Genomic DNA, 18917 nt, shown 5'->3' on the forward strand with positions numbered 1-18917 from the left:
CTTTTCCCCAGGTAGGTAAAGGCAAAGGGGAAATTAGGAGACCTTGTGAGGGGAATGTGGAGTTCTCCATGGTGAGTTTCACTTCATAGTTTTTACGGAACGTTTCACCACAGAGTCTGACCAGGCTGTGGGGTTAGGTTGATGGACAATCTTGGGATGGCTTGGTTTGGGACTTTGAGAAGAAAACTTTCATGTCCCACTGGATGTTTTCAAACATGAGGCAGTAGGGTGCGTGACAATTTTACTGGAACTACCCGATATGGCACAGTTTTTAAAAGAAATGTATATTTGACTCAGAATAAATTCTTTCTTGGAACTACAGATGCTGGATTTCATTAATGTGATGAAACAGAATTCAAACATCTTTTTGCTTGCTTCAGTAGAGGAAAAATACCAAACTATTTTTACCTTTCAAGTAGAAGTATTTGACCTACATAATCAAGTATGAATTTCCTGAAATCTCCAAAACCATTATCTCGATAGAGGTTTTGGAATAGTTTCAGTTCAAATAAGGAAATGCTGTACAAGATAATTTCATAACGTGAAAACTGGAAATCACTTTTTGGTCAACTTTCAAAATGTCCAAGTGTGGGAAACTTTCAAAAGAGGAACTGACTTACCGGTGCCCATTTCTAAACTAATGGAAGTGTATTCTTTCAAATGTAGCAAGTTTCCAAATGTTTGGGCATACTGAATATCCAACAGGCCCCACGTTCCTGTTTGTGCATATGCTTAACATGTATTCTTGGCTTTCCTTTGGTTCATAGCAATGCTGATTCCGTGTGTTTGGGGGTAGTGGGAGGGAGAGTCTCTTGCCGTTGTTGGCATGCCTGAGAGCCTGCCTAGCAGAGCAAGCGGTTAGGAGCACTGTCTCAGGAGCCAGAGTGCCTGGCTTCCATTTCTTATTGCAGCTCTTAACTTTTCTTGTGACCTTGTGCAAGTTCTTTACGTTTTCTATGTCACTGTTGCCTCCGCCTTACAATGAAAATACATATCAGTATCTGCTTTGTTGGGTTGTTAAGGAAATGAAATGACTGGAGCTTCACCACGTGCAGAGACTAATGCATTTCTCATGGTAGGTATTAGTATGTCCCTTGTTAAATGAAGTTAAAAGGAAAGTGGAATATCATGGGTACTTTTGGAGATAGCTCACAAAAGACAGGTAGGGGAAAAATGAAAGCTGAAATAAAACATCCCAGAGATTAGAAACATGCCAAATGGGGATAAACTGAATTTTAAATCCCACGTATAGTCACTTGATCTTAGCCAAAAGGGACCGAGAAGCGATAAATCCTATATATAGTTAAAACCAATAAAGTCAATATAGCTAGTGATGTTACTGCTCTAAGTGATAATATGATCTTATTTCTTTCTTAACAAAAATCCTCAGAGATCGATCCCATTTTACAGATAAGAAAGTTGAGGCACAGTAGTTATGCAGTTTGGCAAAATCGTGCACCCCAAGCTCACTTTAAACCCACACAGTCTGGTTCAGAGGCCGTACTCAGAGCGTGCCTCACGCTCCCAACTGTCAGAAACCACAGATAGGGTGACCTGGAATTGTTTAGTAGATTCTAGAATATTTGAGCTGGGTATTCCTGATTGATGAGTGAGAAGTAGCTATCAACTTCAAAGTTTAGTGGATTTGTGAAACTTCCTTTCCTTAAGACGAAGTATGTGGTTGGAAACATAAATTGGTACCAAGTGGTATGATCCAGAGAGAATGAAAGGACATACACTGAATGCTCATGGATATTAGAAGCCTGCCAAATGCCAGTAAATTATTTTTCCATTTGTAGTCTCTTTTGGGATTTTCCTTTGGATCGGTGTTAACAGTCTAAAGGTTCCTGTTGATGTGGCTAACCAGTACCATCTAAACAATATGAGGAAGTGTTTGTTTTCATTTGGAATGAAAGTCATAGTAGGAACTACAAAAAGAACTTTTTACTTCTCATCAGATCATACATAGGATGGTACTTTCTCAGATGATATGAAATTTTTTTTTTGAATTGTTATAAAAATTCCACACGGGACTAACTAAAAGTGGAAAAAATAAAATTAGTTTTGTTGTTTAACATTAAATGTAGAAGTATCTATAAATAGAACCGGTATTAGAAAATCTGTACATATAACTGGAAGGAGGCAATAAATTCATACTATTGCCTGAAACATATAAATATCTAGTTTCATCTTTTTATTATAAAAGGAAAGCAAGTTTGAAGAATTCGAATATAAGCATGTGTGTAGTAGAAAGTTAATCCCCCTCTTGCATATGCATACCAGTGTGTGCATATATATATATTTACATTTATTGCCATATCAGATCTTTGTTTCCTTTTCATGTTAGTCCATGAAGATATGCTAATTTTTTAAAAAAGTTATGTTATATAAAGTTATCATAGTTTGGTTAAGCCATTACTGACTGGCATTTCAATTTTTTTTCTTCCGAATTTTTCTCCATTAAAAACAGTCCTATAGGACACATATATCCATCTATATTTGTGTAGTTGTTTCAACATATTTGCAGAAAATTTCCTAGAAGTGGGATTGCTGGACCAAAGCTGTGCATCAGAATGTTGAATGGTATTTTCAAGTAGCTTTCCAGAACACTTGTACCAATTTATAGTCTCACAGAGTGGGATTCTTCCAAAACTGTCATAAAAATCTTTTAGGGACACCTGGGTGGTTCAGTTAAGGGTCTGCTTTCTCCTTAGGTTATGATCCATGATCCCAGAATCCTGGGATCCCGTCAGGCTTCCCTGATCCCCATCTGCTTCTCCCTCTCCCTCTGCCCCTTGCCCTCTCTCCCTCCACTGCTTGTGCTCTCTATCTCAAATAAATAAAATCTATTAAAAAAAATCTTTTAAAGCAATTCTAAACTTACAGGTGAAAAAAAATCCATGTAATGTAAATGTATTTGCTTATTAGAGTATATATTTTTCATATTTTTATTGCCCATTTGTATTTTTCCTGGAAACTGATTTTTTTTACATCGTTTTCCCATTAAAAAATAAAATCAGGCTGTTTCTCTTTATTTACTGACTTGTGTGTTTCTACATATTTAATTCCAACTGGTATCCATAATCTGACTTCGGGTATTAGCATTCAGCAGTGATCACCTAGTGCAGACACCGGAATCTGTAGTTGTTTTCTGTGCAAAGCTGCTGAAACAACTAGATGCATGAATAGAGGGTTCTTTTTATGTATATTTTCTCCTTGTTTTTAGAGTTCTAGTCCAGGGTTAGTCAGTCAATCTTCTTTTCTAAAGAGCCACTTAGTAAATATTTAGGTTTTGCTGCCATACAGTCTTCATCACTATACAACTACTCAACCCCGTTGTTGTAGCAAGAAACTAACCATGGATTAAACCTGGGTGGACGTGGCTGTGTTCTAATAAACCTACTATGGATCCGAAACTTGAATTTCATATGACTTTTATACAGCATGAAATTTTCTTCTAACGTTTTTTCCTGTTGATATTTGAAAATGTGAAAACCATTCTTAGGTTGCAGGTTATAAAAAAAACGGGGTGGACTAGGTTTGGCTTGTAGGCTATTGTTTGTCACACCTGCTTTAGACCGTTTCTATAAAAAGCCACTTTGAAAAACTGCCACTAACCTGCAGACTTAGGACTTGTTAGCTACTAAGACTGTTGTAGACCTGAGTCTATGAAATTTGGCTTCACTTTCTTTTAAGTTATTATGAAATCTGAGATTTATTGTGTATATTAAATTTCCTAAACCTGGAAACGTGAGTACTCTGTGTAAATACTGGTGTCTCAATCTGTCTTGAATGGATTCAAGTTGATGTTTGATACAGGAGTGTATGCTGTCTCACATCGTTGAATAAGGAATTCCCAACCAAGTGTGATTTAGGGTTTAATGTAAATTTTTCATATTATTTTTAAAAACAGGCATTTCCAGACACTTTACAGTTATTTTACAAAAACACTATAATACCATTAGCGTTTCTGGTTTTTTCTTTCTCTTGTGGAAGTCATCCTCTCCATGGATTTAGTTTAACCCTAAGGGAAAGATTATTTGGGAAGGTCTTTGCCCACTCTGCAGTCTTCCAGCATTTCATGTGGTCATGGCACTGTTGTGTCCGTTTTAACCAACTCTTTACCCCCTGACTCAGAAGTGCTGAGGGTGGATCTGACCTTCATTTTTCCCATATGCTTTTTGGTTTGGGGGAGTATATAATTAAATTAAGGGATCCCTGTTTCACTATTACCTTTATATAATTTTTTTTGATGCTTGCACACAAATACAGTATTTCAAACTATAGTGTCCTTTTGTTTCCACCTACTCCACTTGAGTAGGTGCCTTTGCTGTGAACGTACATTTTTTTACAAGATTTTATTTATTTATTCATGAGAGACACACACAGAGAGAAGAGAGAGGCAGAGAATGGTATTAGAATGTCATAAAAATAACTTTTAATAACTTTGTTGTTTTTGTTCATTTTATTGGAAATGTATTCTTAAACCTCTTTTAAATGAAAAATTAAAAGGCAGAGGGAGAAGCAGGCTCCGTGCAGGGAGCCCGATGGACTCGATCCTCGGCCTCCGGGATCAGGCCCTTGGCTGAAGGTGGCGCTAAACCGCTGAGCCACCCAGGCTGCCCAACATACATTTTTGCTTACTTCTTTCTTCTGAGTTTTGAGTGTGTCCATCGCTGCGTATGTTAAATCATTTTTGGTAGCGGTTTTCAAAGTGCAGAGTAGCGGCTCAGCATTGCCTAGGGAAGTTGTGACAAATGTACATTCTTGGGCCCCAACCTAGCTCCACTGAGTCAGAAGCTCTGGGTGCACCCGTTAGCTATACTTTAATGAACCTTCCAACTTCAAGTGAAGATCAGATTAGTTGATCTCTAGTATTCTTCCAACTCCACTCTCCTGTTCTTACAGAATGTGCACGCTCATATATGAGATATTGGAGTACATTACACGAGTGTACATGGCAAGAATGTAGAATATGGATCTTCTTGGATGCATTTCTCTTTGTGCATCTCCACTAACATCCAGTGCTTGCGTGTAGCAGAGCTAGGGAAGTAAATGCAGCCACTTGACAATAGATATCATTCAGAAAGTTAAGTGAGTTCAACATTGCGCTGACATTTATCTCAGCAGATCTTCTGGAGGAGTTAGATAAAATCGATTAATGCTGAAGTTCAGTGAACTTCCTTATACTGCAACTCACCCTTTTTATTTCCTCTCTCATATTTTGATATTGGTATCCACGCCTTACATTTGAGAATCACCTCTGAGGATCATAAATAATTGAGATAAACAAGTTTCCAAGTGTGTTATGTATTTTGTTTATATTAAAAATAGTATGGCTTGTGTAGAATCAGACATCATTTACTAATGAACTAATCATGATGTGTTAACACCATTTTCAACAGAGACTTTGTCCAATAAGGTGTCGTAAAACCATTTTGGCAGTTATCCTTTATTAATTGGGTTTGATGTTTGATGTAGGAGTATGTAAGAGGTGAGTTGTGGTATCTGATGTCTTTGAATAAAGAAATTCCAGCAAAGTGTGATTTAGAGTTTAATATACATTTTTTTGGTATTACACACAAATTACAAACCAATAATTACAAACATTTTAACCACTTTTCTGTTAATAGTTAAGCTTTGCAACCACATAATCACATTTGTTTTTCTTACTGATGCAAATATTCATTAAAACCAAGTAGCATGTAGTTTTTAGAAGCTAGTTAATAAAGGTAAGTAGCAGTCATGGTATTGTACCATTAATAAAACTGTCTTCCCTAGCATTAAGGAGATATTCAGAGTTTTTTTGGTATTAGAATGTCATAAAAATAAATTTTAGTCACTTTGTTGTTTTTGTTCTTTTTATTGGAAATATATTCTTAAACCTCTTATAAATGAAAAATTAAAAAATTTCAGTCCAATTATCACTTCAATTTAAATTTCTTAGACTTTTGCTGATAATGAGAAGTTCGTAGTTAATATTCTTTGTGTGTTCCATTTACATTTTTATAATGAGTATCCCAATAAAACCAGCATTTGGTTAGGGAGTGAGTAAGGTGTATATACATCTTAGTAAGTTTAATTTTCAGTCAGAAGATTTTTATATGATTTATCAGTCTTTAGTTGATTATAACTTGATAGCATTGTGTTCAATATCGTATTTTAAAAAATTACAATAGATACTGTATGGTCACCCATTTAGCCAACACTTTACAAATCCTCAATTGTGTGTAGTTTGCCTCGTAACCATCATGATTACATAGTTTGTTTTTCCTACATATCTACATGTTAGGTTTCTTCTTCTAGGTAGCTTTTAATACTGGAAAAGTAAATGAAAATTACTTCTGTTGTTTTCTGCTCCGTGTTTAGAGAGTCATTGTTAGTGAGTGTTTGTACACAGTGCTTTCCTTTTGAATGTTCCAAACACTAATCAATTGAAATATTACCTTAGTTGGTTTACATTGGAGTCTCTTCACTTGGGTCACCACCATCCTGTTCTTTTTTCCTATTTTCGTGGGATAGAGATGTTGCAGGATTCTGGCACCTTAGCATATTCATTAAGGAATTTTTGAAGGACTTGCAAAGGAAAAAGTAGATGAATGGATCCAGACATGCATTTAAAGAGGTTAACCAAAGTGTGCTCTCTTTAACATAAAATAGAGTGTTCTCAGCTGAGCAGTCAAAGACATCCCGGGTTTGGCTCAGGGTGTAGGGAATGCGTGCAAAATGGAAAGGAACAAAACAAATAAAAAATACAGCAATGATAATGAAAACTTTGATGTTTACCTTTTTCTTGGGGACTTTGCCTACGCCTCTTGTTCTCACATACGACCTGTAGAGTTCTTTTGTAATGAGTGTGTAACATACAATGACAATCAAAAAATTAATCCAGAAAATGACTTGACAGATGTAATTGACTATTTCATGCCAGACCAGACCAAACTCTGATTTGAGGAAAGAGCATTTCTTCACGTTCTTGTCTCTCGGCCTCCTGTTGGTCAGAATCATGTTGGGCAAAGAGAGTAAGAACATGAATGCCCAGATTACAACGGAGAGAATTTTAGCCCCCAAGAGGTTGTTGGGGCTGGACGTCTTAAATGGCCTGGTGGTTTTCTGGTAGCGATCAATAGTTATCAGTCCTAGGAATGAAATGCTGATGTACATTGTGAAATAGAATACGACGGAGGTCACTTGACACACAAAGGTTCTCAGTGGTCCTGTTCCCAGCTTGGCATCACTGAGGATTTTGAACGGAAAAGTCAGAATCATGAGAAGATCAGAAATGACTGTGTTCTTAAGAAAAATAATAAAGTTGGATTTACTGCGGATTTGAAAGAAGATCCTCATTGCCAGGCTGTTTGTGATGAGGCCAACAAAAAACAGGACAGTGTAGAGGAGTGGGAAGAGGACCTGGGTGATTTTGTAATCTCTGGTACACAGACTGCCATTCCCAGCCACAGAGGTAAGGTTGTCCATGGCTTGTGTTTCTTCTTTGCTACCTAGGGGAGGAGGATAAGGGATGGTTATTTGCAATCCCCCGACTGTCAGTATTGCTCTTTATGTAACTTTTCTGGACCACCTTCTAAAAACTGAGGTTTCCAATCCCCGTTGTGACAGTAAGAACACAGAAAATTGAATCTCAGAATACTTAATTGTGGCAAATAATCTATCTCCAGCAAATAAAATGGTCAGAAGTCCGTTATATGAAGTTATAGATGCTTTGTATTTCTCACTTGCTAAATGTTTGCCCCTTTAAAGGATGTTTTTGAACTTAGGCAAATGTGCACAGCCTATAGAAACGGGAAGAGAAACATGTGGATTGTGCTTTATTCCTTTCCAGCTTCATTTCCATGCCATTTAGCTCTTGTTTCTATTCACAGTCACTTTTCCTGCACTGTCACTATTCCTGGGCTTCATTTACTCTGATGCCATCAAAGTGTATTGAGGAGAAGTGACTGATAATTGACTGTTAGAAATTTGTATAAGATCTCTTGTGGGGAATATACTAAATAAATACTAAACAGAAATAAAACTTTAGTTTATAATTGGAAGATATTTCTGCCTCTGTATTGCTCATCCATTCAGAAATCAGCCTCAGACTCCATCTTTAGCTTCAAATATTTTAGCCCACACATATCTCATTTTGACTTTGCACAATATATTGGAAGTTTTTACATACATTTTCTTGAATACCATTCAATTAAAAAAAAAAAAGCCTGTGAACAAATTGAAGTGGGCATCACATGGTGTTCCTCAAAATAGCCAGGGCATACTTTCCAGGTATATAGAGTATATAGTGATACTATATATTGCTAAAATAAAATACCAAAGCCATGTCCTTGTCTGGTTCCTTAGGTGATTATACCACAACCGGTGGCTGTAAAAAGAAAACTAACACTTGACTTGAATACATTATCTGGCATCTAAGTTTTGAAATTTCAAATGTAATTTGTAATGTTTTTATTTCATCAAAGGCAAATGGAATTGATCCTGTATGAATATGATTCCTAAAAATAAGACATGGTGATGTTAAAAGCTTATATATCCAAATTTAAAAAAAGATCATTCCACGTGAAAGACGCATGACAAATAAAGATAACATTAAATTCCCACGTCATTTTTCACTAATCATTGAAAATAACAGATTCATGTTGTCACAATTACGACTTCAATTTCCAACATCTCCTTCCCATTTAACTTAAAAAAAAAAGTACCGATCAAAACCCAGTATTAAATTGAAGTTAGGATGGTAGACTTTAAGCTTCTTTGCTACCGCTATTTATTCTTATTTGTGCATTCTCTGATAGTTTTGCAAATTATGCATTGGGAATGCTAATTTTCACAGACTGTATCTTATTTAATGAGTATTCTTTACATCAGGAGTATCACTTCTATCTGCCTATATTTAACTCTCACTTTCCATTGGAAGTAAAATAACTAAGGTCACTTATATTTTCCATGCCTTGTGCATGTGTATTTAATGAAGCAGTTAATGGTTGTCTCTAACACCGTCAATACAGGTTATATTTTAAGTTTTATTCCAAAGAAGTACATGCATTAAAATCAATTATTAAAGGTTTCCCATTCTAAGAAAAGTTGACAAACCTGTACACACCCATCATCACATGTAAACACATATATGTGTCAAATGCTTTTAGATATAAAGTTTACCTGGTTACTGTGTTGATTCAGGAGGATTTAAATGTATCCATTAAGTGGCATTTAATGATCCTGCAGAGTGTCATCTGGTATTTTCCTTTCAATGTCTTAGTTTAGTTGTTATAACTCTTTATAATGGAGTATCTGCTGAGCTTTCATCAGTAAATCTTGAGTGTTCTAGAGAGAAATAGAGAGAGGAAGAGAAGACTTCACAGTCAGAAATTACCTTCCAAAGCCCTAGACTCAAAGCTGTGCAGACACTGTATTTCTGTCTGGCCCTTTTTAGGACTTCTGCTTTTATTTCCCTGGGAAATGTGGGGCAGGGTGGGTAAGAATTCGTCTTTTAAGAAGCAGTTTAAAATCTTGCTGCTTTTTGCTGAAGCCTGCCATAGAATTTGATGCTTTATAAGTTCTTTTGGTTATTTTCCATGCACATGATAAATCCATGTTGAGATGAAGCTTTTCGAAGTCTGCTTCCTGGAGAAGGTTGCAAGCTTGCTTTCTTAGATGATTATTTACCTGAAAACATACTGTGCTCAAGCTGGGTGATATATTGCCTTTTAACAAATAATTACATTAGATTATTTACCTGAAAACATACTGTGCTCAAGCAGGGTGATATATTGCCTTTTAACAAATAATTACATTAACTTGAAATGTGTGCTTGTTACGGATGCTAAATCTCTTGCTCTTTGTTTTTTTCCTGGTTAATAATGTCATTATTTTAAATCTGTGTTTGATCAAGTCTTTGTACGTGAAACAGTTTCCTCTCATTATAAATTTTAAGATTCCAAAATTACATTAAAAAAGAAAAACAGTTGTATCCCTTGCCAGGCTTATTATATAAAGTGTCTTTCATGCTTTTCTTAAATAGAATTTAAATATAAACAATATTTTTTGTAACCTTGCTTTTTGGTTTGGGGGGAGTATATCATTAAATTAAGGGATCCCTGTTTCACTATTTCCTATATATATATATTTTTTTGGGGGGGGGTGCACACATACAGTATTTCAAACTATAGTGTCCTTTTGTTTCCAGTAGATCCACTTGAGTAGGTGCTTTTGCTGTGAACGTACATTTTTGGTTACTTCTTTCTTTTGAGTTTTGAGTGTGTCCATCGCTGCGTATGTTAAATCATTTTCGGTAGCGGTTTTCAAAGTGCAGAGTAGCGGCTCAGCATTGCCTAGGGAAGCTGTGACAGATGCACATTCTTGGGCCCCAACCTAGCTCCACTGAGTCAGAAGCTCTGGGTGCACCCGTTAGCTATACTTTAATGAACCTTCCAACTTCAAGTGAAGCTCATGCACAAGTAATGTTTGATTTTGTGGATTTAAACTGACCTGAGAATTTTGTTGGCATTAAGAGTTTGTAATTAAGTTATAAATCTGAGTAATTGTCAGCCAGACATTTCCGTCACATAATGATTCTGATCTCATAGTCATCTAGAGGTTTGATATTAAAGTTTTTAAGATTTTATTGAGAGAGAGAAAGAGAGAGATGGGTGAGCAAGCAGGGGAGGGCCAGTGGGAGAGAAACTCTCAGACTCCATGTGGAGCGTAAAGCCAGGCATTTGGGTTGATCTCATGACCGGAGCCAAAACCAAGAGTCAGTTGCTCAACTGACTTAGCCACCCAGGTGCCCTGGGAAAGTGGATATCCTTATAATTTTATTTGTTTTGAGATTCATTGCAGTTAACGAATTTTAATACTTGTTTGTTGGTTTAGGGGCACAAAATTATAATTCCGAAAAACACTTTCACACCTACGTTCACGGCAGAATAATAATAGACATTTGACTTCTTACATTGTTGTGTATTATCTTATTTTTTGATGTCAGTCACTCTGTGAGAAGTGTTATATTCTTTCCATTCTCCGTATGATGGAGCAGCAGAGCAGTGAAGCTAGAGACCCCATTCTAACCCATGATATCTGATCCCAGAGCCTGCATTTATTTATTTTTATTTTTTTTTAAATTTTTTATTTATTTATGATAGTCACACAGAATGAGAGAGAGAGAGGCAGAGACATAGGCAGAGGGAGAAGCAGGCTCCATGCACCGGGAGCCTGACGTGGGATTCGATCCTGGGTCTCCAGGATCGCGCCCTGGGCCAAAGGCAGGCGCTAAACCGCTGCGCCACCCAGGGATCCCAGAGCCTGCATTTATAACCCCTGTGTATCTAGGAATCCTCATCTCACTGTCTGCACCAGGCTCCCCTCGCTCCTTGAGGCCCAGGGGCGAAAGGTAAATGTCATGAATAGAGTGGTGGTACTGTTTTTCAGAAAATAGAAATCATATTTCCCTATATAGCAAATTGCCAGCTTTAGTCTAAAGGATGTTTTCATAATATTTTTAAGATGTTCAGATGAACAAGGCTTGTGAAAAAAAAATCAGGACTGATTTTAACAAATTAATATGCCATATTAAAGGAACACTAATTTAGGATACTGAAATCATACTACTTTATGAAGAATTTATGTTTCCAAATTCCTAGAAGGGTGTAAATAGGGATTTGAAATGAAAAGCTCCAGCTCTTGGTCTAAATGAACTTTTCTTTCATTTTCGCTCACAACTGTACCTATCTGTAGAGAACTTGATGCTGAAAGTGATTAAACTCTTTGAGAAGCCTCTCAGGTTATAAAAGTACACTGTTGACCCTTGAACAACATGAGAGTTAGGGGCTATAGAAGTTGAAATTTGCATGTAACTTAATTTTTTAAGTTTTGAATTGATGTATAGTTGATATATATATAAATAAATATATATATAAAAGTAACTTTTGACTTTTCTAAAAACCGAATAGCCCACTGTTGATGGAAGCCTTATTGATAAAATAGGTTGATTAGCACATATTTTGTATGTCGCCTGTTTTAGATGCTGTATTACAATGAAATAAGCTAGAGGAAAAATATTGCTAAGAATATCTTAAGAGAAAACACATTTGTAGTGCTGTACTGTATTTATTGATAAAATCAACATTTAAGTGGACCCACAAAATTCAAACCTGTGTTTTTCAAGGGTCAAGTATATTATTTCACAAACAGAAGATCACGTTGTGCACTTCAGTCTCATTAATAACAATAGCACATGCAGTTTGTAATTGTATGTATTATCACTGGAAACAGGACTAATTTTGATTTGGTTAATTTCTATGATCGAGATGACTTAGGAACATGAATTTATACCCCAGAATTTTAAAATGTAAGTAGTTTCACTGGTTTATTTATTTTGCCACATCTATTGAAGGTAATCTGCTTGTGTGAAAATATTTGCTTCCAGCGGGATTACTGTGAACTCAAGAGATCCATGTCCTGAAGTGGTGGTACCCAGTGGTCCTTAGGGAACCAGGTTAGGGCCGGAGGGTGGAGATGAAATTGAGACATTTGATTAGATCGCAGGCTATTTTAGTTCTAACGTTTTATGGTTTCATTAGGTTGATCATTTTGATAATAGTGAACTATGTTGAGCACATGCATTTTAAGTCAGTTCTTACATAATCTAGTGGTTTCACCTGTTAGAGTATAGAAATTTAGGTTACATATTGGACTCTGCAAGTAAGGAGTCCTGGGTATGGGTTATTGAGCAAAAGAGATTGCTGTGTTGATCCAATTATTTGTCATCCCTGACTTGATTGTTTTGCTTTTGAAAGTGAAGAACTCCTACTAACAAATTAATATGCTCCTTGACATTCATTGCATTGTGCTCCTAGGATGCATTGAGCCTGTTGAATAAAGCTGTCATTTCAGCCATACTAAGGGCTAATAAGCTATTGTAGAACAAAAATTTTCTATATAAGTCTAATGAAAGGATCCTCCTACTTTCTGGATTTATTTAATTAATTCATTTTACTTTATTAGTTTTTTCTACTTTCTGGATTTAAAGGAAGTTACTCCATGCAGAAGCTGCTAATTTCTTGTTCATTTGACACAGCCTCCCCATGCATGTACATTCCCTTCTTACACGCCTGCCTAAGGCTTATCACTCATGGAACATTTATTTGAAGTTAAATAAGTAATTTGAAGTTACTCTGAACAGAATCAAGTGACATATTGAAAGACTCAGCTAAAAGAAATAATTTGAAGGCTTCTTTTAGGAGATTTTTTCATTTTAATAGATTAAGTAAAATACAGTTTTTATGTAAATAACTTGTTTTTAAAATATATTTTTTAAAAGACTCATTTATTTCAGAGAGGGGAGAGAGAGAAAGAGAGAAAAGAGAGAGGGAAGAGAGGCTTAAGCATACTGTGCACTGATTGTGGAGCCAGACTTGAGGCTCCATCACAAAACTTTAAGATCATGAGCTGAGCCTAAAACCAGGAGTTTGATGCTTAACGGAGCCACCCAGGTGCCCCTTAAAAGTGGTTTTTACTGCTTTTCTGGGAGATGGGGTAGGATGCTCTGTGCAGTTTACTTCCTGATGTATCCTGGGTTTGTATTTGAGTATTTAAACATATGCAATTACAGAGTGGTAGGGAAGTAGGAAATGCTATATTTTGTCTTATGAGGGACCATTGCATTGACTTCATCTACTTTTCATTAGTGTTTGGAAGAAAAAGAAGCAGATCTAGAGTAGGATTCGTTTATATCTCCTTTTAAAAAGAACATTAATTCATTGATTTTAAAATTCTACGATTATCGGGGCACTGGAGAAATACCAGGATATATGAATGAGATTAAAAGAAGACGTGGCTCTGATCATCTCACTTCTGTTATCCCATCTTGTGAACATACACCTGTTGTGGGCTACATTTCTAATCACTTCTATTTCAGTGATGACTTAGAGGAGACTTCATTTCTTTCCATTAACTCTAATTCTTTCTTCTAAGGTTTTGGGCTTAAGAGGCCTATTTTAATTTCTGTAGTACTACTGGCCTTCTAGGGCCTTTGGACACGCATCCTCCTAGTTTCTTGATCACTTTAGTCTTTCTGAGTGTCAGATGTTATTTGGAGAAAAAGAGAAATTGATCCCAAGGATGAGATTTTTTTTTTTTTCAGAAATTAGTGTATAGGGGAGATCACCTGTCCAACCCAAGCATAAGAGTGGGCTAGCCTGAGAGGAGTGACTAGGCTTCCATGGACTCTCCAGTTGATTCTCTTTTCCTGCCAACTAGCGTGTCCTTCAGGGTTTAAATCATAGAGTAATTCTTTGGTGCAGATCTCTAATCATTGACATTACGTATACCTATGCCACTTGAGGATGATTAATACCTCATTGAAAGAGCATACCTTTGGAAATATGTGGCCCGTTTTCTAAGGTTGAGATTCTCATATATTTTCAGCAAGTACAAAAAAAATTGATATAAATGAATCTTGTAGGCTAATGAAAAACAGTCGCTTTAAAAATATCTGTCTTTCCTCTTTAAAGACCAGTAAAGGGCTAGCAGGATTTACCTAAAAATACTAATTATCTGACACAAATATGGTCTTTACAGGCCCCCTGTAGAGACTGATGGTGGGTTCTTTTGCAGGTAAATGCCAGTTGCTCTTGCATTCATGCCCTCGCTCTCAACTCTTGACTTTGCTTCTGGCCCAACTCTCTGAGCAAATCAGAGCCGCCAACGAACAGAAGCTTCTCTTCAAGTTCCTTATTCATCTCTAAATTTCCCTGTAGTAGTATTTTTACCAGTTTTCTTTGTTTTCTCTGTGTTTTAGTAGAAAGTTGTCCTTGTCTTTCTTTCCAAGTTCTAAACAAGCAGCCATTATTTCTATCTCCATTATCAGTTGTCTACCCTCTGATCTGGTTTTCTTTCATAGAGACTCATTTATTTGAAACCTGTCTTTGGCACAAGAGTTTGCTATTGGTTATCCTAATAACGCTTTTCCTCCCCCACCTCTCAGGTGAGTCTTCATGGCCATCTACTAGTGAACATGGGTTTACTTCCCTCACCTTTACCATTTTGCCATCTACTCTTACTACAACCCCATTTCCAGCTTTCTGCCACTACCGCTCTAGAGAAACTTCTCTTTTGAGGTTCATAAATAATATTTTTTTTGTCTTGTTTTTAATAAACAAGTCAGAGAGGCAATATCCATTGTGACCTCTTACTACATTTGACACTGTCAGCGGCCCCCAGTGTTAAATGTCCCTTTTCTGACTTCCATGACCTTTACTGTCTATTCATCTTATTACTTATGGAGAGGACGTGTGCATCATTTGATGGCTTATTGATCTCCTTCATATCTCCGCTCTCTTGATTCTCCCCTCCCTCTAGAGAGAACATGGGGGTTTTGTACCCCTCCCAAGGACATAGTGCTCCAGTCCCTAGCAGCATATATTAAGTGCCTAATTAGTACCAACTAAGGAGACTGTAAGTACAAACTAACAGTCTAGCAGGAAGGGCAGACGTTAAACAAATCACTCAGAAATGAGTGAATTAAAAAAAAAAAAAAGAAAAAAGAAAATGAGTGAATTTCAGTGTGGCAAGTGCTCCAAAGGTTCTCTTCCCCTCCATACTCCTCCTTGTGCTAAGGGCTTACACTCAACTGAGGTGACAGTGAGGGACCTGACGCCGTAATTGTGCACAGCACTTACACGCGTGAGAGGCAGGAGGTCGGAGTATTTTAGGTGGCGGGAGGAGCAGCAGCAAAGGAAGGAAGTACCCCGGTGTCTTGAGGAAATGTTGAGTAATGCAGTACAGCGTGGACCTGGGGTGCCTGCAAGTGAGAAGTGAAATTGTAGAAATCTGAATGGACAGCAGTGGGTTCTCTGTCTGATAGGCCAACTGTTTTATATACTTTATCTCAGTTATTCTTAAAAAAAATCTCGAAAGTGGTATTAGCCCATTTTTCAGGGGAAGAATCTGAGGCCCAGAAAGGCTCATTGGGACAGAAAGACTCAAAGGACCATGGAGTCAGCAAATGGCACAATCCGAATTAAGTCACAGCTCTCCCTTACCCTGGGGCTGGTTTGTTACTGATACAGGTGCAGCCACGATCTCTATGTGTTTGTGACAAGCTCTACAAATGCTACTTTTGGGACACTGACTATGCTCCTTGAGGACAGGGAACATTCATCCTTGTATTTTCTCAGGGTCCCTTCCTCCCTTCTTGTCGGGAAGATAGGTAGATACTCTAAAAGTTCAGTAACTCTACTACCATCTTCCCATCACTCCTCTCACAGAAGTTTACATCAGAACTATTTGACAAGTACCTTCGTGGAAAACACTTAGTAGAGCACATGACTGACACTGCCTGAGGATTTTTTTTTTCCTTTTTCTTTAAAGATTTTATTCATTTGAGTGAGAGAGACAGAGCAAGCGAGCACACACAGGCAGTGGGAAGGGCAGAGGGAGAAGGAGACACAGACTCCCCGCTGAGCAGGAAACCCAATGCGGGGCCAGATCCCAGGACCCCAGGATCATGAGCCAAAGGCAAACACTTAAACAGTTGAGCCACCCAGGTGCCCCCTGCCTGAATTTTGTACGGTTTTTCTCAGTGCCCTCTTGTTTCCTTTCCAGGGCTCATCTACATCCCACTAGACAAAAAATAGATACATCAATAATGCCCTGTAATGGCAACAGAAATTGAAGATGAATAAGGAGTGTATTAGATCATTCAGGTGTGCAATAAACTGTAGGTCACTACCTCTGTTGACTTTATCCTGTGATTAGGTCTGTCTTGAAACTTTGGAGGACATTTGGATATTCAGAATATGAATTAACAAATGCTAGTATTGACCAGCACCTAGCTCTTTTTTTTTTTTTTTAAAGAAGCATATTGGAACACGTGAAACATTGCTAATTATTCCTGGTCAGCATAGGAAGATGGATCATCAGCGTATAAAATGCATATGTATGTGAGGAGGATAATAAAAGGAATCAGTGCAACAAGAAGTGGTGACTTGAGTGCACGTGTGTGAGAAAAATCGAATGATGGAAAGTGACAGAAGCTGAGAGAGAAAACAGGCGCTTATTTCAAAAGTACAAAAGCAAAGTGCAACTTTGTGCAGAGCGTAGACTTTGTGCACTCGTTTTTTGTTTGTTTGTTTGTTTTTATAAATAAGTCCACATAAGCATTGATATTCTCCAAGTCAAGGCTTTTGCTCATTTTTTTTTTTTTTTGTGGCCATTATTTACACCCTGCAGTTGGTCTTCCCTGGGAAATAGAGTCTTTGCTCATGCAGGCTCCTTAGACTTAGATTCTGTTAGGAAGGCCAAGTGCCTAACACGGGCAAACACATACAAAAAAGAAAGAAAACGGGACGTACTACGGCATAGAGCTTGGACTTTTGCTAATAAAATGTCAGAGTATAGGATGTGGTTAGCACTGGGTATGTGTTATTGGTATGCTGTCAGCAAGTAATTTCTTTTCTCTTGTGGGATATACGGTGCTTAAATTTACTGTGTCTGTGGAATGAGGGTGGGGAGATGGTCCAGTAGAGGAGGGTGGTGTAGAACCTGTTGCATTTCAACTATTTGCCTCACACCTAATGATACCTGCCCTCTTTATCGTTTTGTCATTTGGAATTAAATATACATACGCATCACACAGTCATGTTGGAAGCCAGTGGAACATTTTTTTTTTCTCTCAAAGCACTTGAGGATCCTAGCTAGGTCATTTAAAAAATATATATTTTAATGATGCTGTACATAGAAAAGTTTGCTAAGAAATAACAGTTTCCTTGAGAAAGTAGGACTAGATAATATGTAATATGATGTGAAAATATTACCATGTCAAATTTTAAACAATGAAAAATTTTCAAGAGTCAAAACTTACTCCGTAGGGTACGCCCACACCAAATGCTTCTCTATTAGGACTTCAGGTCAGTTGACACTTTTTTTTTTTTTATTTATTTACACTTTAGCAAGTCCCAAACTGGAAAAACAAGGGTGTTGCCAGTGGAGGTTGAGGTGAATTGAAAGGTGGGCGGGATGCCACCACCGCAAGCCAGCATGGAGATGCTGTGGTTAGTGCATTTCATGGACATGAAATGCAACCCCACCCCTGCAAACAAGGGTTTCAAAATGCATTTTCTGTTTTTCAGGATGAATCTTCAAGTCATGAATGTAACCAGCGCACAATCCTTCTTTACGGAGTGGGCAAAGAGCGTGACGAAGCGAGGCATCAGTTGAAGAAGATTACCAAAGATATTTTGAAAATCCTAAATAAGAAGAGCACCACAGAGACAGGGGGTAAAGAGCCTTAATGCCTTTGGTCCTATTGTGCTGTCTTTCGCCCTTCCTCCTAGCACGGTCTTTATCAGAGTCATACATGGCACCGTCACCAGAGTGTTTCCTCTCCTGAATGACTGTCTTACTGAAATATGAATAAGCACATTGAAATTTTAAGGCCTTGGTTCCATTTATAGCAATCCTTATATTAAAATACCATGTTCTGTAGATAACATAAGGTAATTTTAATTTTCTATTCTTTTCCTTTCCCCCCAAATTTTCTATAGTAGGCATAAATGAAATACTGAAGAAGGTGTTGGAAAACCCTAAGCCTGGAAAATCTCCATTTCTCCCATTCTTTACCATCCTTTTTTAAGCTTGTAGTTTGCTCTGAGTACTCATATTTGCACAATGATTGAAAATCATGACAGTGTAGTTGCCGATCTTTTCTTATATTATTCAGAAGAACAATTGCAGTAGGTAGTGAGGACTGCCCATAACACCAAATGATTTCGACTAAAAAACAAGGAAATCGGGTCTTTGCTCTATAATGCTGTCTTTACTTGGAATAGTCTTTCCCCATGCTCTTGACATATATATTTTACAGTAAAGCTATGCCTTTATATTATGTCACCACATTGCATAATTGG

The 18917-nt window shown here is 37.3% G+C and overlaps 2 protein-coding genes across 3 annotated transcripts in view; one reads left to right on the top strand and one right to left on the bottom strand.

The window, feature by feature from the left end:
* MED12L (mediator complex subunit 12L) overlaps window positions 1-18917 on the top strand; it is a 317933-nt gene that overhangs the window by 222333 nt on the left and 76683 nt on the right. The window contains 1 exon segment of the mRNA XM_055321579.1: window positions 18141-18288. Coding sequence (XP_055177554.1) covers window positions 18141-18288 — 148 coding nt within the window.
* P2RY12 (purinergic receptor P2Y12) overlaps window positions 5136-18917 on the bottom strand; it is a 46103-nt gene continuing 32321 nt past the window's right edge. Inside the window, exons 2-4 of one of the 2 annotated variants that reach the window (XM_055321583.1) lie at window positions 15690-15811; window positions 9172-9336; window positions 5136-7499 (exon numbers count right to left, since the gene is read on the bottom strand). In XM_055321583.1, coding sequence (XP_055177558.1) covers window positions 6457-7476 — 1020 coding nt within the window. In that variant the 5' untranslated portion in view covers window positions 7477-7499; window positions 9172-9336; window positions 15690-15811 and the 3' untranslated portion in view covers window positions 5136-6456. The remainder of the gene's footprint in view (window positions 7500-9171; window positions 9337-15689; window positions 15812-18917) is intronic. The other variant, XM_055321585.1, reaches the window with a different exon arrangement.

This window comes from Nyctereutes procyonoides, unplaced genomic scaffold (assembly GCF_905146905.1).
Source record: "Nyctereutes procyonoides isolate TBG_1078 unplaced genomic scaffold, NYPRO_anot_genome, whole genome shotgun sequence".
NCBI classification, from domain to species: Eukaryota; Metazoa; Chordata; class Mammalia; order Carnivora; family Canidae; genus Nyctereutes; species Nyctereutes procyonoides.